Source organism: Taurulus bubalis (genome assembly GCF_910589615.1).
Source record: "Taurulus bubalis genome assembly, chromosome: 10".
Classification (NCBI taxonomy): Eukaryota; Metazoa; Chordata; class Actinopteri; order Perciformes; family Cottidae; genus Taurulus; species Taurulus bubalis.
Window position 1 is genome coordinate 19,690,304 of NC_136598.1, and position 24,338 is coordinate 19,714,641.

Below are 24,338 nucleotides of genomic sequence, written 5' to 3' on the forward strand. Positions count from 1 at the left end.
GTGTGTGTGAAAAACCTCTAATGCCCAATGTCAAATATATGCAGCAGCCGGAAGCTACTCCATTGGCAATGAATGGGAAGACTGACTTTGAGAACTCTGGCGAGGACTGCCAACTTTTACTCACATTTATATGACAGCGCAACCACTTTCAAACCATAAGGCACTCTCCAACTCCCCCAACAAAAAAGAATGTTGAATGCAAGCTCTTTCTTTCTTTCTCTAAGCATCAGAGTACAAAACATAGAATTGGGAGCATCACAAATGCTATTTCATTCTTTGTGGTTGTGAAAGGCAGCCGTGACTATTCACTGTTACACGCCACACTGTCCTGAGGCATCGAAATAAAATGGGGGAAAAGCTGCAATTTAGTGGTGTTTTTCTGACTCAAGTTCTTTTGAATACATGGTAGACAATGGCTTAGGTTCTCTAGAGTACAACCGTTATGACACTCTTTTTTTTTTTCATCAAGAAAAACATAAAGTTAAAAAAATGTTTCGGTTGTTCCTCCGGAATCCCATTCGAAAGCATGGATCTTCAATACCTCCAGCACAATTCAAAAGCACTGAGAATCTTTACCAGACAGTGGAAATGAGCTGTGAAAATGAAGCTGAAGCTGTTCAACACAGACACAATGCACTCTAGACGGACTCAACTCTTGACCTGGATAAGTGTTTTCTTCTGTCCACTCCTGCAGCCGCCCCCTAGTCCTCACCCTGGTTTTTTATCCCGACCTCCCCACCCTCTGCAGAGGTGTCGGGTCCCGGGTCGGGGAGTGTCTCACTGGGAGCTGGAGGTGACCTCTTCCCTCCCTGCTCTCCCTGGTCTCGCTCTGCTTCCTGCTGTGGGTGCAGATGTCCAGGTCTCGCCAAGCACCACTGCTCCTCCTACGGATGATGGACAGCATTAAAGACAGCAAAACAGCCAGAACATTTGGTTTCGAGGCAGGATGACCTTGTGACCACAAGAGTGCCACTTTGCATCTGCAGATTAGCCGGGGTCATGTGGATTTCAGGACTTAAACACACGCAGCCCAGTCTGCCAAAGGAACTCTCATCAAACTGGAGTGGGAAGCCTTTCAATGAGAGTCTCTGTATGTTCCCCCTGCTCCAAAACATATTCATAATTGACAGTGTGTCCTTCGATAACCCGATACGCTGAATATGGATGTAGTCTTTATTCACCTCTGATAAAAGTTACACAGACATAGTATGGATCCAACAGCAATATCTTATGAAAAATAAATGTGGCATAAAACGCTAAAAGTAAACTAGATTTAAACAAGGTACTTTCTTTGTCCACCAGCTCGTTTGTTTGTTTGTGTTGCTACACTAGTATGATACACACACACACACACACAAATATACAGCACAACGTAAAGAAGAACATGCTTAAAAGATGTATAAAAGCAAACATTAATTTACACCTGCATATGTAAACTTTTTTCAATACAAAGGAATAAGCGTGTGTGTGCGTGTGTGTGTGTGTGTGTGTGTGTGTGTGTGTGTGTGTGTGTGTGTGTGTGTGTGTGTGTGTGTGTGTGTGTGTGTGTGCCTGAGGCAAACTGAAATGAAGCAACGCCAAGCAGACACCGCCCCGGGCTAACTTAATATGGGCCTCCTCTAACAGACACACACACGCCTAACCGTGGCTTGATGCTGGGTTTCACATCCATTTCGTCAACTGGATGCTACCACCCACCAGCAGGCTGCTGAGTGGGAGGTAAAGTCTTCATCAGAGCCAGCCTGCGCCGCTGTACGTTTGAACTGGGAGGATCTAAAGGCGGCTACCTTGACAGGGTGGAGCTGAACAATATCTCTGCCGTCCAAAACAATTTATTGCTCAGAAGCAGGCTGTGTTGTGCTTTTCAAGCCGCTGCAGTGAACTGAAATGACCTGTGTGTGTGTGTGTGTGTGTGTGCGTACTTGTCCGAACTGGCCGACGATTTCTCCAGGCAGGTAGCTGAGGACCACTCTGCAGTCGGACGATGCTGAGAGAACGAGGAGCCTGTCGCCATGGAGACACATCTCCAGATGAGTCACACGATCAAGGTGTGGGCGGAAACTACGCAGCAGTTTTGGAGGTTCTTTGGTTATTACGTCATGTGGCGCAAGACAATACTGCTGCAGGCATAGAGGAGCAAAGCGGTGGGTTACTGAAGCTGTGTGTTTTGGCTGGATGTACAAAAACATGCATTAAATGTATATTATCGTAAGGCTGCTAATCCCTAACCCCCTTAGGTACAGCTGCTATGCCTGTCAAGCTTTCCCATCTCTCACGGAATTACAAGAATTACTAAATTCGTTATGACCTGTGAAACAGTTGTTGCTTGATTTCAGATAGAAGTAGCCAAACAGCTGAAAACCCCCAAAGAAATTGCTAGGATATTTGATTAGCTCAAACTAGAGAGCTAATTAGCTTCTTGAAGGGTCATCAGTATCCTAGTTACATTTGCTCAGCTATGTTTGGACAGTTTGTTGAGGGTAAAAATGTAAAAACAAAAACGAACAAACAGTGTCATGAACACAAATGCTTACTTTACTTTGCATGTTGTGTAATATGAAAAAGAACAGTGTACAGCAACATGTCAGGTCGAGACCTGGTGCTGAACTGTGAAGTCCTGCGTCTGTTCGTCATCAGCTGAGTACGCAGCATTCTCCAAACTTGCCAAAGGACAGGATTTCTACCAGAGCACTGAGCTTGTCCAACTTCTTCAACTCTGCTACATATATACATACATCTCCATAAATTAAACTGGAAGCCAAATGAGACGCAGCCATCTGAATTCATCCCCTCTTATAAACTGTGACAGAGATTTGAGCTCTGAATATTGTGGCAATAATACCCGAGAGGGTGTTCTTTTACTGCGATTATGAGCATGACAGCTCAGCATGACACGCAGCTACGCATTATACCGTTGGTGCGATCCGAGTCTTCAAAATCAAGAGTCAAAAAGTCTAAAGGCCTCTCTGAGGTATCAGAAACTCTTCAGCCAGCAAACAATGTGTTTTGTATGTAAAGTGTGAGCTGAGGTGGATTTCTAATCAGCATTAGGGATTTCTTCTAGTGGAGGGGATTTGCCAGAAAGTGTCATGGATACACACATTTGTGCCAACATTTGAAGTCTATTAAAAGGAGGAAACTAATTGCAAACAACACTCCCCCTCCCATTCATTCAAACGGCTTCTCAAGTTGAAAACAGAATATCAAAGAGGACGGGGACACTACCTCCTTCTGCTGTTTCAGTGGAGATTTTCTAAATGGTCTGCTTTCTAAATGGTCTGCTTGCACTCTAGCGAGATACTGAGGCTTCAAAATTACAGCACTGCCTGACAGCACCGTCTGTCATTTTGAAGAGTGAACAATATGCCTCATCTAACAGAAATCTGGAGGTTCACTCTTTCCTCATTGTGTACGACAATCTGTCTCTTGATCTTTTTGACCCTCCCTCTGGCTCTGTGTTCACCAGCCTCCATCTCTCTCGCTTGTTTTTCAGAATACAAAAACGTCACGGTGGCATGTGCTTTCAGTGTGGTTTACGCAGCTGAGATACAATATATAATTATATATACACGTGTGCGACAAACACCTTACCTCGATGTCCCAAGTCTTGAGCGTTCCCTCCCTATCAGCTGTGACTAAATATTTTCCACAGGGGCTGACGGCCGTAACGATGGACCCCAAGTCCTTGTTGTGAGCTGTGAACTGTCCCACCAGACGGCTGTGGATGGTGTTCCAGAGTCGCACCACACCTGAACCCCCACAGGACACCAAGTCTGCACCACCTGCTGGAAGCGTGGGAATAAAAATTAGTAGTACTAGGAGCATGAGTTGGATCTAGGACGATAGAAGCCCATAGATATGCGGTTCTGTTGACAAGGCCTCTGTACTGCTACGCCAGGGCTCAACAATAGCACACACTCACACACACACGCACACACACGCACACGCACACACACACACACACACACACACGCACACACACGCGCACGCGCCTCAGTCAGTATGAGCAACAGGAATAAAGACCAAGGTCCAGCAGAAGAAGCTAGCAGCAGAAGCAACAATAACAACTACTACCACAACAGGAATAATGTGGCAAATAAATCAGACCCAAGCAAGAAAAAAAAGGAAATTTAAAATTCAGAGCTTGAGTAACAGCATATGAAAAGAAGTTAAAAATGAGAAAACTTGTAGTAAAACTCATCACATCGACCATTGATGAGTAGCTATAACTTTGGCACAAGGTACCAGAAGCCTTACTGCCTTTGTAATGCGTAAACACAAGCGTGTAAAAGCTGTATATGTAGTGTGTTTGCCATTTAAGAAAAGCTTTTTAATGTAGAACTCTGTCAACTCTCTGAAGGAAATGTACTGTGTTTGCATCAACTGCAACTCCAGGCTCTCACATAATAACTCAAATAAAACTGGCAATGCTTTTTGGGCACGACAAAGTGTTAATTTGAGCAACAATGTGACTCAAGTCAAGATAAAGAATTTATTTGGGTAAGAAGGAAATCACTGCTTTCATTTTGGGATAGCTCCTGAGGCAATTACCCACACTCCTAAGGAAAATAAAGATATGACAGTTGCCGGGTGGCTTTCAATATTTTACCTGTAGCTATATCTGCAGACGTGCGTCCTGGTATGAATAACAATCTAGTGATTGCAAAGGAGTTATCGGCGTCTTCTTCGCCATTTACACCGAGATGGGAATCGGAGACATGACCTAGAATATCAGAGTGGAGCAAAGTATTGAAAAATAAAGAATAAATAAGGAAAGATAGACAGATCACAGGCAGAAGAGCAAGACACATTTACTTTACAATTGCAAAACAAAGTGTTTGTTGAATTTAGTTGCATCTGAGTGTGAGAGTGAGACTTCTTGCCTTCTCTGAGTTCAGCAAGTGGTCGCACTTTCCTCAAAGCTCTCTCTGTGCTGTTGTTCCACACTATAATCTCTCCATCATAGCTTCCTGCACACATAAGAGACGAGACAAAACAAAGTGCAACGGCTTATGATAAACTCGCACATTGCTTTTTGGGCTTTTTTTTTATTCCCAAAACGTTGCAAAAACTGCCAGGCTTTCATGTTAACCAAGTTCATTGAAACAGAAAGAAAATGTACGCATTCACAAAACAATATGAACAATTAACACAAACTCTCTGTCAACACACCCCCTTTACTTTCCTCGTGCTGCTGAATCATGCAAGCCAGCCACTAAAAAACACTTTAAAGATGATGAAGCTCAACACCCGTCCCCAGCTACCATCTGTTCCACCACTCAACATTCACCTCAAGAGAAAGTGCTTTTCAAATAATCTACATTATACATGTATAAGAAAAGGGTGCGTGGGTTTATTATATGAGGCAGGAATCTCATCAGGTGGTTCGACAGTTGAACAGCGGGAGTTAATGAGATATGTGAGGAGGGAGGGGTGCAATAGGAAGAATAAAGTTTATGAGAGCGTGGGTCGCCTACATTATTCACGCAGCCCAGGGTCAGAATCTGGATTTCAAGGGACTTTTATCAGGCTGGTTTGTGTGTGTGTGTGTCAGAGATAAGGTGATAAAGGGGGTGAGATACCTGGCCATTTCTGACAACACACACACACACACACACACACACTACACACCTTGTCAAAACCTGGTGCCTATATTACCCAGAATGCAGCTAGAATGCCAAGTTATTTAACAGATTGTTATGTCAGCCTCAAGCAGAGATAGGATGCAGGCTACAGAGTTGTGGTAAGCTCATAACTCCACATACGTTTATTAATTTTCCAACTTGTAGTCTTCAGACCGAACCAACGGCGACTCGAGTGACATCACTTGAGGGCGTTTATCAGACTTCACGCAGCTCCCCCTGGGGCATCAAAAAGCTTCATACAACTTCCCTTTTACCTCACAAACTTGTCAAGAAATACATTTGAAATATACAGGACATAAATCAGAGCATCCTCTGTTTGAAAAATATGTCATTGCCATCATTCAGTGTCCTGATTTCTACAGTCGCATTTCCACTTCTAAAACATTTTTGGCTGTCCATCAAAGTTCAGACGACTTGGTCCTCGGTCGCTTGGAAGGTGTTCAGCCACGGAGGATTAAGGGATCCGAGGGAAGAGGGAAAAGGGGGGGGGGGGGGGGGGAGTTGTGACTGAGGGAGGTACACAGGACCCCTGTGTACATGTACCCTGCTCTGTGTGTGTGTGTGTGTGTGTGTGTGTGTGTGTGTGTGTGTGTGTGTGTGTGTGTGTGTGTGTGTGTGTGTGTGTGTGTGTGTGAGAGAGAGAAGCCAAGCGGAACCTAGCAAAGACTCTGAATATGGATGAGGAGGCTTCAGTCCCACATCAGCCAAATGCTCCTGCTGCAACTTGATTCAACTTAAGACACAAACAAACAGATGCCTGTACACACACACACACACACACACACACACACACACACACACACACACACACACACACACACACACACACACACACACACACACACACACACACACACACAAGCCTGTGAATCCCAAGCATGTGTGTCCAACAAAACTTTAAATTGACTTTTGTCACTGGCGGCCTTGATGCCACCATTGCTTTCACTTGGCACATAACTAACATATAATTTGGCAGCACGCATGCTTTGATGTGAAAACCGCATTAGTCACTGCAACCCTAAAGAAATGTGCTTGCAAGTGAAAATAATGCGTCATCGCTTTTCAGACGCCATCTTTGTGCTTGACGGATTTGGAGAAGAAAGAATTAGGGGAGATGGTTTAAGTAGAAAATAACACGGTGATAGTTCACATCTACCTGTCACTTTAGTGTGCGAGAACATGAATGTGGAAACGTAGGAAATTGGGAAGTGACTGTGACAGCATATTAAAACATAGTAGGAATTTATGAATGATTTAAATTATGTCATTGTTTTTTAATAAGGGATTAGTTGATCTAAACTAGTGCCTCTGACAGCAGAAAAACATGACAAGAACCCATGAACAAGATACTGTTTTATCTGTTGTCTCACTTAAGGAAACAAGTGAGTGCTGCTTCTTTTTTTTTTAAACACAATTTATGATGCTAATCATCTGTATTAATCAGAGTTACAGAACTGAATCACAGATAGATGTTCAAAATATGAAATCACGGCATCTGTTTTGTTAATTTCTTGCATCAACTATTAACAAAAGGATGCAGCGATTCGGCTTAAGCCTGAAAATGCAACCGTCACATTTCAGAGGCATATGCAAATAAACACAACTTCAAAACACACCAATATACATTATTGTATACCATCTCTCCCCACCCCTGCAGCTTTACAACACACACAAAGTACTGTGTCTCATTTCTCCTCACTCCCACTGAGAGAGCTCTAATAAACATAATTTAAATTGGGCATTTGGATTAAACTGGGGGTGGAGGGTACAGCGAGGGGCTGTGTGTGTGTGTGGGGGGGGGATGAGGTAAAAAAATAAAAATAAACAGAAGGTAACCGGGGGTGTCAGTTGGAGACTGGGATGAAGAGAGGAAGCAGGCAGAGGTCACAAGGTCCTGAACACACCGACAAAGACATTGGGGAGTGAACTTGGAAGAAGTTCCCAAAGTTCACAAAGTAGCTCCTGAAGTTTTTTTTTCACGGCTCCTCTTCATTCCCATCCAAACCATTTCTCCCTCCACTCTTATCTACCTTCCGACCTCAATCCCTCACTTTATCGCTCTCTATCTCCGGGGTTGATGCGTCCCGGAGGTCTGCAGTTTATGTCTGCACTCGACTCACGCAGACGAGTAAACTGGAGCTGAAATGTCAGTGCGCGCGCCAAAGTGATACAACTTCACAAACTGAAGAGCATATTGGGGCAAATTGGGAGCAGAGTGTTTGCAGATTGATGGTTATAGAAGTGGACCAGTAAATGGAGGATTGCCAGTTCAATCCTTCAGACAGAAACATCTAAGAAAGTGTTGCATGCTGAGGCGCCTTGGTGGGTTTTTTTTTTTATGTATCTTGTCTCTGCAATCTTTTTTTGTGCGTTTTTATGTAACTTACACGTTTTTTTTGTCTTCTTCGGTTAATGGAGGTTGTCAGTCTTGTGACAGCTTGGCAAACGGGTTGTAGTGCTACAGGGTGGAATTCCAGGATGCACAAAAATAATAATATAAAAAACGCAAGCGCACAAACTTTGGAGACAAATTACAAAGTTTGTATGAACTCACAAAAGTGGAGTAATAAATAGAGTGATTGGAAAAAGAGATTAGCCAGAGGGGCCAAGTGTTTTTTTGCATTTCAATAAGCACTGGTGTGATTTTAAGACTACTACCGATTTCACATGTATGAGTCATCTGTATTTGGTTCCACTGAAGCCATGCACTGATCAGTTGCCAAATCAGTTTGATGGTAATTTGGGATAATTTTCTGCCATGTATGATTTTGTATGATCCCATCAAGAAATACCTTCAGGGAGGTATTAAATAAAGACACAAAAACAAACTACAAACGACAAGACATCTCTCCCACAGAGAGAGAGACGGATTAAAAACCAACCAATAAGTGAAATGAGGTGTTTATGACTTTTTATTGGAAATATGTCATGATCTTTCTCTTATTAGATGGGTGTTAGGACTTTTTTTTATTTTAAGCATATATACTGCTTGATCTTTCCAATTCACCTGCCTTTAATACAGCTCTCATTAAAAATGTAATTAGGACGGAACTTGCCAATTAATGGGCTCTGACATGTGAAGCTGTTGGCCTGTGGTGAAGGCAAATGTCAGCTCGGAATAGAGAGAAACGAAGCTGTTGCGCCCCTGAGGAATAAATATTGATCTATGAAATGAAATTCTGTATCTTTCAGCAGTGTGGCTAACAAAGGACAACGGGGAAGAACTCTGACTTAAAAGGTTCAGGCAGACCTGTAAAAAACAGACAGGAAGTCTCCAGAACATTTTCAATACACCCATACCCGTTACTACTTAAATTGTCTAATCTAATTATATATATATATATATATATATATATATATATATATATATATATATATATATATATATATATATATATATATATATATATATATATATATATATAGTTGTACACCTTTTTTATGTGTACAGGCAAACATACAAGCACAGTCGTACTTTTGATTTTGAATTTTCTTTCTGCATACACACGTGCACGTGCACACACACACACACACACACACACACACACACACACACACACACACAGTGTAACATGTGGAGCCTTTGAAAACAACATCACTTATTTTAATCAGCAGATAACCGCTAACGGTTATTTTCAGGCTTGCTTTTCAAAGATTCATATTAGTTTCCAAGCCTTTAATCCTCCCCCTCTAATCTTTCCATCTTACTTTTTCCTCTGCACAGACCCTCACTTGTAAGTTAAGTCATTAAATGTGTTTTTTTAGGAAAGAGAACACAGACAATTACAGAATTATCAAACGTGTTCATCCCGTGTGCACACACACATATACACTATACACACACCTGTGACCAGAGTCTGTGGAGGCTGGAATGCGGCACAGAGCACATCACTGCGATGCTCAACACCTCCTTTCCACTCCGACGGTTCAACAAAAGACTGTGAGAAGGAGTGCAGACGGAAAACTGTTAACATCCTACGGAGACACAGAGAGGAGGCGGTGGTGAGGAATGAGGAAGGAGTAAAGGTGTGCTACATAATATACAAACCTCATAGACTTTCATGACAGTATATGCTGATGCACAACCCGGTTCATCAGCACACACAGTGCTATCTAGATGATGTTCAATAAGATGGTTGCATAGTTCGATGACTTCAACAATATAGATGAGGTCTTTGAATTAACTGGCCGGCCTTAGCCTAACTTGTTCATTTGAGCCAGAGTATACGGATAATTAGATTTCAGAAAGAGACTTCTCCTTGGACACAATTGCAAACGGACAAATGGGATCAAGCGAAAGGTAAAAGGAACCCCTTTCTCTGTCGGGTCCTTTCCATAATGCTGTCGGACATTTATAATATCAATCTGAGGCTGTCAATTGCGAAAAAACAGCACTTCCAGCGAACGCAACGCTCACTTGCCCTCGCAGCTCGTTTCGCGGTTGCTGGTTCCAGCAATGTCCCTCAACACTGGACCAATTTCAAAAAGTGCGTTCCCCATTAGTCTTTCAGACACAGAAACACGGCAAAATGAGTTGAAATATTCCGAAGTTACACTTTAATACGTTTTATTTAGTCACGCTTCATTGGGATCATTTGTGAGGATAATCCTATATAAATCCTATTTTCCCTGTAACAGATTCAAACTTTGCTTTACACGTTATGCACAAGGGCAGTGTTTGCTATGAAAACGGAAGATGTTTCTTTACGCCACACTGCTACCGAAGACACCATGCATAAGGAACTGGTGTATCTATTAGCACACCTGCGATGAGTTTAATTTCTTTCATATTTTGTTATGTCATGACTTTTATTGCACTTTTTTTTTTTTTTTTTTAAATCGTTGGAAGTGTCTATGACATTAAAAAAATATATGCGGAGTTGTTTCAAACTGAGGAATATTTGTATGAGTGAGATTCGGATATTTCAACCTGCATGAGATCGTATGAGCAGCAGACGGCTAGCAGACTCTGAATTAGATGCCATGCAACAAACAATATGAGGATTAAACTGGAAACAGGAAGTTAACGACAGTATTTTCTTTTACTGCTGCTGATCTGTCGTCTTTGTTCTCTTTACTGCTGCGACACCCCAGAGAGCAAGACGGGGTGTGTGTGTGTGTGTGTGTGTGTGTGTGTGTGTGTGTGTGTGTGTGTGTGTGTGTGTGTGTGTGTGTGTGTAGAAGAAAGAGAAAGACACAAAGAAAGAAGGAGTCGTATAACTTGATGATAGCTCACTGACGAGTTCAGCTCACTGGCTGTGAAATGATGATGATGAAGATGAAGAGCAGATGTGATGTGAGTATAAAAGGAAACACACACACACACATTCTCACACACAAATATGAGGTGGGCCAGCGATACTCGTTAGAGTCCAGATGTCTGGTTGGCTCTGAGTCTTTGGCAGACAGAGGCAGCAGGAGAGGACAGAAACACACACACACACACACACACACACACACACACACACACACACACAGAGTTATGTTACTGCCTCCAAACTCATGAGACTCACCTCCGGGGCTTACATTTACACACAGTTTTTAGTTTTGTTGTGTGTTCAATCATTCAATGAGTGAATCCGAAGGTGCATACTGTAAGCAAGCAAACCATAATAATCCCACTTGAATACACGCACCTGTCCCAGCCCGTCACCAGTATACTCCTCTTCAGCAGCAGGACCTGTGAGATCTCCACAGCCCGACCCAGGCCGGCGTTCATTCTGTGCAGGCAGCGGCCGTTGAAGTCCCAAACCTGCAGCACAGAAAAAACATTCAAAGCCCGATTACAACACTGAACGTGTTTCATGCCAACAGAGTCAACATGAGACCTTAATTAGACCAACTGTACATATTACACCCCCTTTTGTAGAACCAAACATTCTCAACATGTTCTCGTCTGGAAAAGAAAGAAGGAGCAGAAATAGTTGTATTCACTTTTGTCAGATTTTGATATTTCTTTTTCAGAAAGTAAAGATGTTGTTAAATGTGAATGTTATTTGGCTGCCCCACGTGGGGATAAAAACTATCAAGGCACCATCCTATTGTTTGTACTTCCATCAAACATGACAGCTCAGGTAACATTTCACACTGTTTGTCCAATTGTGCATGATGACACAGTTTGGATCTGTGTTGTGGCATTTAACAAAGTGACACTGATTGGCCCAATGGGAACGCTGTAATTAAAAGGTCAAAATGTAAAACTCTGAATGGCCCTAACTGCTACACCACGGGTTTCAGTGTTGATGAAAATTGGAGAGATGATGCAGCTTGTTGCTAATTGGCCCAAGGGGTGCCCGCCTCTTCTGCCGAGGACGACTTGTGTCGTTGTTTCACACAGCACTGTGAGCGTATACCTGGCACTGTTCACACATGCACGGGATGCACATAGCTGCATCCTCACAAGGGCTCATGGGGTCAGAGAGCTGATGTGGTTGATTATATTGATTATAATGTGCTTAATTATTCTACTAATCTGTTGAGAACAACCACACTGAGCTTATAGTTATTATGCAGTGCTTAAATGTGGAGTGCAAATACAGCCACAGAGTGCCTCTTGTTTGAAATACATATTAATAGACACATGCTTGCATGTGCAGACACATAATTAGAGAGGGCACAGATACAGACGGCTGTAACTTTTTTCTAAATCGCAAAAATGTGAACAAATACTCATTATGCATGGTGTCAACATGCATAACCAAACACACACTATCTCTATTCTCTTTAATGGGAATATGCCGATACCTTATTGGTATGCCACTGTTGAATATATACCGGCCCTCACAAACAGTACCTCACTCATTTTCCAATGACTCATCCCATTTCCTAAAAGCAGGGGGTATGCCGCTCTTGACACCAGCACAGTCCTCTGATACATATGCAAATGTGATGTAAATATTCAAATTTTACAATACGCACTACAGTAAATGCTTGTTTTTCCTTATCGTTTTAAAATTAGAAATACAAGATTAGTGGCTGGTAAGTGGCAAATAATGTGAATGGAAATAAGTTTCCAAAGGTCTAACAGTGCCCCCTCCTGGCAGATGTAGGAACTTGCCGTTACTGAGTCATGCCAACGTTGGAATTTATTGTAAAACTACATCTGGTGTGATCGATACAAACATTGTCATCACAGCCGATATGAAGGTTGCCAAATGGCAATATGACAGTGGTTGCATGCCAGTAAAAAAAATGTGTATATATATATATATATATATATATATATATATCACATGTATGAGTTGGATCACCAGTGGTATGTCTGAACCAGGAGGTAAGCTCCGCCAATGAAGCCAATTCAGGAAGTGCCTTAATCTTGCAATCTTTCAAATGGCCAGCAGGGGGCGACTCCTTTGGCTAGTTTAAGGCACGTTAGCTAAGGTTCGCGCCAGTATTAGCTTTGGCTACATCACCAAGGATATATTTTACAACCAGTGTTATAAAGGTATTGTACGCTAAGCTAACAAAGGACACTGGAAGATTTTGTAAAACAAATCACCACAGTGATGCTAAATCGACGATCGTGGCAATATAAAGCCCAGTGGCGTATGGCCCTGTGGTAGATAAAACGGGGAAAAGGGCCATAGGAGGCCCTGCATGCTAGAAAACCGTCTGTACGCTGGTGCCAAAACACATGCAGCTGGTAGGGGAAAAATCAATACAGCATAGTATACGATATTTTGCGTGGCGATATTGCATCGATACACGGAAACCAAGCATCAATCTATTACTACATAAATTATAAACTTTTTGGTCCTAGAAAAAAAAACTCAATTGCTTTTTCATCCCAGTAGATGGTGCTATATTTTTTTCTGGTGAGGTCAGCAGAGGTCCCGGGTCAGCGTAATCGGTAGGAAGTTGGTCAAAATAAACATTGAGACAACGGAGTAAGACATTAGAAATGCGGCGTCCGTGTTTAAATCAAACGTCTGGACTTCCTGTCACTCGTAGCGCCGCTGCTCGCACAGCTGTTGCACGACACACGGGACAACATGCTACGGGTACTCTAGCGCTGGAAGCGGCCTTCATCCCGACGCGGTTCCTGAAGTTTGTCAGGTGCAGCATTTATGACGGTGTTGGTCAGTTTGTCTGTATAACATATGACAAATGAATGTTGACAAAGTTTTCTTTTGGGGACAATTTGCGGTTGAAAAAAGGTAATACATCGCAATATATTGTGATACTCAATATACCGCAATACTCAATATGTCGCAGCATCGTGATAATATCGTATTGGGACTCAAGTATCGTGATGAAATCGTATCGTGGGAACTCTTGTGATTCCCACCCCTAGCAGCTGGCGCTCTTTATATTTATGTTTTGGGATCTGCTCCTCAGACACAAATACAACAAGTCAATAAAGTGTTTATTTTTAGGTGTAGTTATTGTGTTTTCTCAGTCACCTACTTCACCTTGCTCTTCACATTGTGCCATCAAACTCTAATCCCTGACATGTTTACCTTTCAGAGTTTGCATTCTTTATAAGGAGGACTGACATGCAGCTATACGGTTCAGCTATAGCTATACTATACCGATGAAGCATGTACCCTGGTGTGTGTGTGTGTGTGTGTGTGCGTGTGTGTGTTAGTCCACCTACTTTGACCTCCCCGTCAAGGCCTGCAGTAAACAGCCGGGTCTGTGTACCGTCCAGTGCCATGGTGGAGATCTCATTGTTGCCGTGACAACGGTGAAACTGCTTGACCTTTTGGCCCGTGTGAGCCAGCCAGCAGATCACAGAGGAGGCAGAGTCACTGCTGACTACCTGGAGAGGGAGAGGGAGAGGGGGAGGGAGGGAGAGAGCGAGAGAGAGGATGATATCAATCATCAGAAAGAGTTGGATCCTTTTTATGCTGTGAAAAAGGCCGGTTCCGCTAATGTATTCTTTGATGGCTCTCACAAAGCCAAACAATTTTCCACGCTTCGTTACACTTTATTTTAGTGCTAAGCCACCGCTGAGGAAAACATGTGACTAATGCTGCTGTCAAGTGGGAATAAAAGCAAGAGTGACTGCAGTCTTTAAAATGAGAGACGTTCTTATTGGTTACATTAGATATTTCTTTCTTACGTTGTGGTGTTCCTACCCTGTGTGGGGAAACTAATGTCAGCTGAGAGGGGGGAAGAAAACAGAGAATAAATCATAATAATTACACATAATACAAACAAAAAAAGAAGGTAGAAAGCATTATCCCTCTGGGAATGCTCATCATCTCACCAAATGTTGCTAAATTAACAGCATGCGATATGATTGAAAGCTCCAGAACATCTACTAAATGGACGATGAGTTGAGCTATCAAAACTGCTGTTTCCGAGGTCAAGAATGAACATTTTTATGAACAGTTCAGAACATCGATAAAGCCTTCTTCTATGTCTCCTGGATAAATATCACCAGAAACAGTGAAAGAGACCAAAATCTAAGAAACAAAGTCTCAGGGGTCCATTTCCACTGCACACCTGTCTGAACAGACTGTTGTACAGCACACAGGTCACGGGGTGCTCGTGGCTGCTGGGCCTCTCCTCTTCCTCCCTGGTCTCCAGCAGGACGAGCAGGCTGTTGAAGGAGAGCACGAGGATCTGACGCTCCTCGTGGACAAACAGGAGCGTCAGCATGTCCCCCTGCGTCTCTGGGAAGACTCCGGCCAGGCGGTGAACACACAGCTGACGAGATACATCCCATAGGCACAGGACCTGGAGAGAGGAGTGGATGAACTGTCGTGGTAGAAGCTATATAAATTGCCACACACTGAAAAAAACTCCAGAATTCCTACGATAACTAAAATGGTTATTAGCGCAAGACATTATCATGATTACAGAGCAAATACAATAATTGCAAAGAAATATGATTACTGCCTGTTCCCAATGTGACACTTATTGCCTTTACAGCACAAAACAAGAGGACTATCGAAGTTCCAGGAGCTCTTCCACAGGAATCCGAGGTAAAGCTCCTTGCAATGGCAGATGGTGTTTGAGCAAAAAGGCAGATGGAACATAAATCAGTTCTAAAATATACATTATCTCCAGAAAAAGCTAAAGAGTAGGCAAACATGCCCAGTGCTACAAGGAGGGGAGAGGAAATGCAGCAAAAGCAGCAACATCCTCTTTGCATCAGAAAGAAGGAGGAGATGTGGTCTTCATTTTGAGAGACCTTGCTATCATTTCCTCTACCGTAATTATAGCAAGGTATCACAATTAATAGAACAATGATAGGGCTCTTTATCTTTACATTATCTTTTTTTCCTGCAGGGCGCTGCACACAGAGACACTCCTACCTTATCTTTGGAGTAGCTGAGCAACTGTTGCCGGGTCTGCATGAAGTGAACCGCGGTGACGGGGCCCGTGTGCCCGAGGAGCCGACACACCGGCTTTGAGCTCACGAACGGGTTCCACAGCAAGACCTGATGATCCACACCTGCTGTGGCTGCAGCCAATCACAAGGTCTCAAATTAGCAGAGGTGCTAGGAATTAATTACAGGAAACTCTGTTACGTTGTTCATTCTGTACACATGATATATATATTGCTCTTCTGTCCATCCGGGGAGAGGGATCCTCCACTGTTGCTCTCCTGGATGTTTCTTCCCTTTTTCTACCCATTAAAGGTTTATTTTTGGGGCGTTTTTCCTGAACCGATGTGAGGGTCCCTAAACAGAGGATGTGTACAGATTGTAAAGGCCACTGAGGCAAATGTCTAACTTGGAATTTTGGGCTATACAAAATAAATTGAAAACATGTTTCTAGTTTTCAATTCAGTCTTCAGTGAGGCCTTTGTGTATGCATAGAAAACATACACATACATTTTTTTCTGGTGAAAGTGCTTTTTTTTGCACTTTCTTCAGCATTTCAGGCTGTATAAAGCAAACCTAGTTGAGGATGAGCCCCTATATTATTAATAATACTCTCACAACATGGAGAGGAGTATTATAATTCGGAGTACACGTTGGTTCCCACCCATCAGATTGAGTCCTCGGTGGTGGTCCATGTCCCACACACCCCTCTTTGTAAAGAAAGAAGTGAGTCGTAGACCCCTGCTTTCCTTTCCCCTCCAGCCGATCACCATGCTGCTCTGAGCTCTGGTGCTGCAGGACACGAAGGCGTCCAGCGAGTCCAGGTAACGCACTGCAGGAAAAGTGGAAGGAAATGATGACAGACAAAAAGGCACATCATATTAAATCAATCACTGTGTTCTTTTATGTTTCCTCTTTCTGTGGTTGCTGTTCATTCTGATCGTCAGCGTAGATGTACAATCTATTGTTCATAATGTATGAGCATGATTCTGTATCATCTAAAAGTACAGATCACCTGGTTAACTTGTATTTCTATACAATGTGTCTTCGAGAAATATCCACATCCCTGACTATGGGGGAGTGTGTGAGTCTCCATATGACAGAACAACAGGGTTAATTCATCCAAATGCTTATCCGCACAGATTTGATTATAACTCCGTACAAACTAAATGAAGACCACTGGCTTCCAAGTGGCCCCTCTGTGTGGAGCAATACAGCAGCAGAGGGAATAAATGAGTTCTCCAGCTAATTCAATGTAATATATATATATATATATATATATATATATATATATATATATATATATATATATATATATATATATATAAACATTGCAACATATTTGGGTGATGACACACTGTTCATTAGTTACTTCATCCTTCTGATATCAAAAATGCTCTCGCTACCAGAAATCTGAAGGACATAAACTCACTGAAATGCCTGTGCTAAATGCGCATTGACCACAACCCTTCTGTGTAGTAAACCAACCAATCCACAGGCGCTCAGCACAGCATAGAATTAGGCCGGTTTGATTTGCTCACTGGCATTACAGAAAATGTAATGGATCTTGCATCACCATCTGTCTCAATTAACACTTTGATTGAGAACAGCTAAATTGGATGCCGCATGTCTCCATTAGAGGCTTCGTGGCTTTCAAATACTGCACAAATAAGTGCGGGTTGCGAGATGGCATGTGACAGTCGCAGGTCAAAGGTCGGCCGCATTGCGAGAGCAAATAATTACGTTTGATTACATTTCATACACCACGTCTTTTCTCCATTAAAAGATCAGTGGATTTTCAGACAGCGTTGCATGACTCATCATCGATTAATGAAGCCACATCTCTCACTGACACAGACGGATCATAAATCAAGCTATTTGTGATGCAGACGCACATACGTAGCATCTGCTTGAGCCGGTGTCGTACGTAATGTCACGCTTTTATTGCTGTGAGTTTAGAATTGAAAAAGGAACAGCAGGAGTCACTGTATATCTAAATCAAAGCAAGTGGCACAATGACATTTATCCTTGATGTCCTTTTCCATTTCTTTGATCGCAACGTTATGTGGATATGTTAACGCTTCTCTCCTTCGCGGACACACACTTCCTACAGCTTTCCTTCCTTGTCTTTCTGATCTGACTGATCAGACAGACAGACTGATCTGTGTCCTTCCCAATTTCCTCCTAATTTCCTCTCACTTTTCCGTCTCTGTTCCAACAGCCTCCCACCACACCACCACCACCACACACACACACACACACACACACACACACACACACACACACACACACACACACACACACACACACACACACACACACACACACACACACACACACACACAGACAGAGACACACTCCTCTCTCTGGTGGCCCGTGAGCCCGAAGGTTTGGAGGTCTGGATAACCAGCCATGTCTAATGGTACACAGCCCACTCATACTGCAGGGTGGGCAACTTCAAAAGAAAGGAACCAGCACCCTAGAGGTCCTTTCTCACACTCTCAAAACACCACACACTTACACGCACACACACACAGCAAACGTTCGTATGAACCCTCTCTTGTTGATTTGCATGCATGTGCACACGCAGCCTGCAAAATTTCAATTAAGCTGCGCTTTTAATGTTTTGGCACCGACTCCTCTGTTTCCCTCTTTTCTTTTTCTTTCCCTTTGTTTTCCCATTTGCCGTGCTTATTTATATGTACTTTATTCTTGTTTTCCTCCTTTATCAGAATCTCCCCTTTCAGCCAAGCTATAGTCTCGGAGCGCTGCCCCGGATGAGTCATTATCAAACAGCCCAATGACACTTCAGAGGGACTCTATGCGAATGATGCAATCGCGATACAACTAAGTGTCCTCTTTGTTACCCGGGCTGAGCTGAAGTAGGGAGTCTCAGGAGGCCGGACCTCAAGCCCGAGACTTTATGCCAATAGTCTACAGCCTGGCTATGCAAGACTATAAAGTGGATGAGTCAGAAATCAGTTTGTGTGTGTGTGCATCATTGACAGAGACACACCCAAGCGTGTCCAGGTGTCAAGGTGAAAGTGTGTGTTTGTAAGCATCAGGTATCCCTGTTCTTTGTTTTCTTTCTCTCTGTCATCTGAGCCACTGGTTTTGTGTCCTTGCTTTCATGCTGTCTGACTAATAACACTCTTTTCGACCCGAGGCACCAGATGAATGCAGTTAACTATAGGAATGAAAATCAGCAGGACACTAGCCAACACAAAACTAATTTAGAAATACCAGCTTGATGGTATTTTTTATACGATTGCAGGCTTTCGGTTGGCCCCTTCATGTGCATGCAATATGAAAAAGTAGATGTGTAAACACAGAAATCTGGGTTGAGACAGGACAATGAAAAGGCAGGGAAACAATGACAATGCTACAATAAAGTCATGCTTGTATGCATTTGTACAAGATGATTGGGTTTTCAACAAATAGATATTTTTCTCTCATTAAAGCACATATTAATATATTTTTTTTTTCGTATGTCATACCTTTTCTAACCCAGGCAGGCGCGTGCCCTCGGTGTGCCACAGTGTAACAAGAGCGATGCTTTCCTTTCACAAGCTCGTCCCAAAGGATGATGTCCGCTGAATCGGAGTCCGTCCTCAGACCGAGTCTCTCAAACAGAGAGATCTGAGCGGAGGTAAAATATAAAGCACTGATCTGGGATAACACACACACAAACACACAGTTATGGAACAATTGAAAGGAAGACTCCTGATAATGTTCTACCTTCCTGTTTCTATTATTCTGTGTATTACCTGTCCTCCAATGTCTCCTATGGTGAGGACGGCCAAGTCCGGGTTAGAGGGATCCACCCAATAGTCTAGACACCAGGGAGTAAACTTCAATCCCTAGAAAAGAAGGGATGTGTAATATATATATATATATATATATATATATATATATATATATATATATATATATATATATATATATATATATATACACTATGTGTATATATATATACACTATGTGTATATATATATATATTAATTCTCTGGATCTGTTACCTGTAGTTTATACTTGCACCCAAAGTGCTGCTTTGACAGAATGTCATAAAAACAGACCTCCTTACTTGTGAAAGACACAGCTATCTGAAAAGAAGGAAAATGGAGTGAAAATGATTATTTAATTAGAAACAGAGACACATACAGATAGAAAGCAATTCAATTCATCAATGTGATATAATAACAACTTCCCTGACTGATAATTAATGTATAACTGGAGCTTTCTCATGTGTGTTATACAACATAATTATATCCGTCACCCACTAATCTGTTGGTTGAATCGCTAAAGGAAAGTGTGCTGATCAATAATTGATGGTCTTATTACTGAAAAATGAATGTTTACTTTCTGAACATTATGCAATGGCTTCATGTCTGCGATGCCATTAAGTAAAACCTTTGATCAATAATTAATTGATTGACTGAAATGCTTGTTTACCTCTGTGCAGTACAATATCTGCCCTGATAACTCAGACTACATATCAATAATTCATAGAAATGATTCCTTCGATAACATTTCTTCAGTTGTTTAAACTAGATCCAAAATGTGGCAACACAACCAGGACGCCAATCAATGATTTGACTGGCACAGCTTCGTTATGAGACTTGATTTGAGAAGTGAAAGTCACCTTGTGGACGTTGTGCAGCAGCACCACGTCTGTGACCCAGAGGTCTTTGGGTGAGACCGAGCTGTTTTGCAGTCGGTGTGTTTGCAGGAGGGACATGTCTTGCATGTCCCGCAGGCCCACAGTTCCTCCTCTACTCACGGTCAGATACTGACCTGAACTCTGCAGGTGCAACACCTGGGGGGAGCAGAGGACATCACAGAGCAACATTTAACCTGGACAAATTGGCTTAGGGCGAAACAACAGAGAGACTTTTCTGCTCGCGCAACACTTTTTGTAAAACTGACCTTCAGCACAGCTTTATTGCTCTTTGTGATGCAGCTCGTAACATTTGAATGGGACATTAATTAGTCAAATGGAGGCTACGGCCTTTAAGATTAAAACATCTCCGTTGAAAGTATTTACTTTCCTTTCTTGAGGATCATCAGCCATAAAACTGCACAAGAATAACTTCATCAAACACGGAGCTCCATCCTAAATCTTCCTCTTATTGGAAGCATGTGAGTATAAGTAAGTAAGTGAGTTGGGCACATTCTTCTGTGCAGAAACTAATAAAAACCAAAAAGGATTAATGAATAACGCCATTTTATTGGCGAGGCTACAAGAAGAAGAAAAAACTGAGAGCAGCAGAAAAGAAAAAAAAGCTTGAGCTGACCGTGTATGATGAGAAAGAGACATTGAATATCGTTAATGAAAGAAGAGGTTTATTAACACTTATCAAAGAGAGGTCAGGGCTTAGATTTAGTATCAATGTAATTACTGCAGACTGTTTCACAGCCAACTGCAGTCTTTATCAAACCTCTCAGACTGGCATGTCATGCATTTATCTCTAATTAGTCTAATTACCTATTTATCAACAGCTGGTAAGTCACTGGTACGATGAGTATTCTTCTCTCATGAAGCGCTGGCATTTACCTGCTGTATCTTGCTCACATGTATTTCATTATATTTTTTGACTCTTCTTAAAACGGACATTTACTGCAAATGCTTCAGGTTGACTTGTTCGTGTGACTGCCTTTGCGATAAAGAGCCAAAGTCCGGCCCACTTTTTAAGCTAGCCGGTCCCATTAGGAAGATTGTTTTAGTGAGACTTCAAAAATCTGCTCCCATTTTAGTGTCACTGAAGCTGTGATTATTAAATGGGAACAAAATAAATATTGGTTTATCGTGGTTAAAAAGCTCAAATTCTACTGTTAATGGGAGATTACATTATGGAGACCCCAGTATATTCAGTTAGGCCAGTGGTTCTTAACCTTATTGGAGGTACTGAACCCTGCAAGCTTCATCAGTGCATTTACCGAACCCTTCGTAATTGGAAAAATTAAATAGGATTTCTTCAAAACATAGGTGTATATTTTGTTAGTGCACAAAATGAACCATGCATCAGTTGCACACAAAATCACTGTGTTCAAAGAACAAAATCAACAAAACATGAATTTCACACAAAAACATAACTCAATGAATATTTACTGCAAATCAATGTGACGAAAAGAAGAAAAATTGTGCGTTGCGGCCCGACATTGCTAGTGTAAACCGGGCTATACTGTGTGTGTCTTGACCCCTGCCGAACACCTGAGAGTGACTCACTGAACCCCTGGGGTTCGATCGAACCCAGGTTAAGAACCACTGAGTTAGACCCTTGAAGGAAACTGGACAAATATGTGGAATACCAAATACTTGACATGAAACTGGAAGTGCAGGGCATACTTGTGAATTAATTACTTGAGGGTTAAAGCAGCATTAATTGATTGTTTTGGCGACTTGGGAGCAGAGGAACTTGTTGTGAACAAGTTCCTCTTTGCACATATGATACTGTGTGCAAAGAGATGTCTGTTTACAATATTAGCAGATGTGGAGACATGTTTTTTTGGGGGGGTGTTTCCGGTAACCTGAAGAACGCAAGTCCTATATTTGCTCCCTTTAAGCTGCTTTTCATTCCTTTTATCTGCCGTTTGGTGATGGGAAGGAGTCTGTTGGGGGTTTGAGTGCAGCTTTTTATATATATTTTTTTACTACCCTGATTAAGGTAAGTGCCAATCTTTACTGACATTGTTTCAAACTGCAATTAGTCTTCTAAGCCCCATTAGTCTGTCTGCTTCTGTAAGACTGATCGAAACTAAAGGGGTCAAAACCTTCCAGCCTTTTTGAAAACAACTTCCACAACATCCTGACATTTTGACATTCTCAGGATTGAAAGATTAAAGTGGTGAGCCATCACTTTCTCCACAGCAGTAGGCACTTTATACCGGCCGCTTCATTTACATATTAATTGATAGATGTTAAACTTAAAAAGAGTCCAGAGCCATTTATCTCAAAAGAGGTGGGCCATTTTGATGAGCAAGACCCTAATACTTTCCAAGTTTTTCTCGCGCAATGTTTAATAATGTGGATTTCCACCCAGTCAGCACAGTTATGGATTCTCCAGTCAGTCAATGTCAAAATGTTTTTCAGATAACATGCTGCAATAGATCATATGTTTAAAATGGGCAACATGTTTCAAACCCTCATAATAAACTATTCTCCTCTTCAGCCTCCGATAGGTCAGTGACCTTTTACCTTTTGGACCGGGTCTCGGTGCTGACAGGTCAGAGTGCGCGGCGGCTTCCAGCGCGGCACGCGGCTGGTTCTGGTGTTCTTTACTTTATCGGAAAGCTCCAGCAGCAGAAAAGAGCACAGGCCTCCCCAGTCGACTCGTCCCTCTTCCTCCACGGCGTCGACGTCCAGAAGGAGGCCGCGGTGCTCCCGAGTGACAAGCACGCCGTCAAACAGGAGGCCGTATTCCTCCTTGGAGCCCCGGCCAACTGATGCCCAAGCCAGATTGATGAATTCAGCCCTGGACAGGGAGCGAGGTGCACCCGAGGGGTCCTGTGGGAGACATGCAGGAGACATTGCACACTGTCAGCTCACAGATCAACAGCATTCAAACACAATGTGTTGCAGAAAGTGGCACATTGAGACCTGGAGGTGTGGTATTATGGGATATTACTGGTCAACAAAGATACAGAATACACTCCAACAGTCTTTAAGTGTTTCCAGTGTGAATTAACTGTGTTGAAATATTTTGATAAGCTGACACTCACCAAGAAGAGACCCTGCAGCTTTCGATAGTCCTCGGTCTCCATCCTGCTTTCAAGTTGCGCCACCTCCATCCTCGTTGCCATGGTTTCAGCTTAGACCTGTCAATCATCCACCAACATACAGGACAAGGTCAGGAAGGTGAAGCACGTCCATGCGAGTCTGTGCTGAAGACACGCTGTCAAATAATAGATTCCACACATTTTTAGGTGTTACATGACAAAACAAGACGTTCCCAGCTCGAGTAATCCCTTAGTAACCATCTATATCTGTTTCACAGCGGGATATCATGTCACCATAATCATACGGCAGAGTCACAGCGGCAGCAGGTTCCTTTTGTCGGCTCCATCCACAAGTCTGTGTTGAATGGCGCGCAAAGGTCTTTCATTTTCAACACAATCCTCCTCCCGCTCAGTGGCTTTCAACAGGTGGGTGAAAAGGTCTCACTGTGATGTCTTGGGAACGGTTGGAGGAGGCGGCAGGTTGCCGAAGCATGTCAAGCCTTTATTATATCTGGTAACAAAATACTGGAGACAGGGAGGTGAGCAGCAGCAGCAGGTAGAATGTGTTAAATTAGCCTGTGTGGTGATTAAAAGCATGTTGGAGGTCCAAGAGAGAAATGTGAGATGATGTGAGAAGTTTCATGAAACACTACAGAGGGGAGATGACAGCCAACGCTCTCCGCTTCATTTTCAGCCCGAC

General features: G+C 42.5%; 1 protein-coding gene across 1 annotated transcript; it reads right to left on the bottom strand.

Annotated features, from left to right (window-relative positions):
* Positions 1-701: 701 nt before the first annotated feature.
* LOC306742492 (cilia- and flagella-associated protein 337-like) lies at positions 702-23,722 on the bottom strand (the record flags this gene model as incomplete). Its single annotated transcript, XM_079224884.1, has 16 exons — positions 702-884; positions 1,923-2,120; positions 3,592-3,782; positions 4,884-4,970; positions 9,490-9,620; positions 11,282-11,397; positions 14,242-14,406; positions 15,096-15,329; positions 15,911-16,059; positions 16,587-16,754; positions 19,420-19,591; positions 19,690-19,782; positions 19,942-20,025; positions 20,565-20,738; positions 23,118-23,426; positions 23,642-23,722. 16 exons carry the CDS (start codon positions 23,720-23,722, stop codon positions 702-704), a joined length of 2,535 nt encoding a protein of 844 aa, XP_079081010.1.
* Positions 23,723-24,338: the final 616 nt, after the last annotated feature.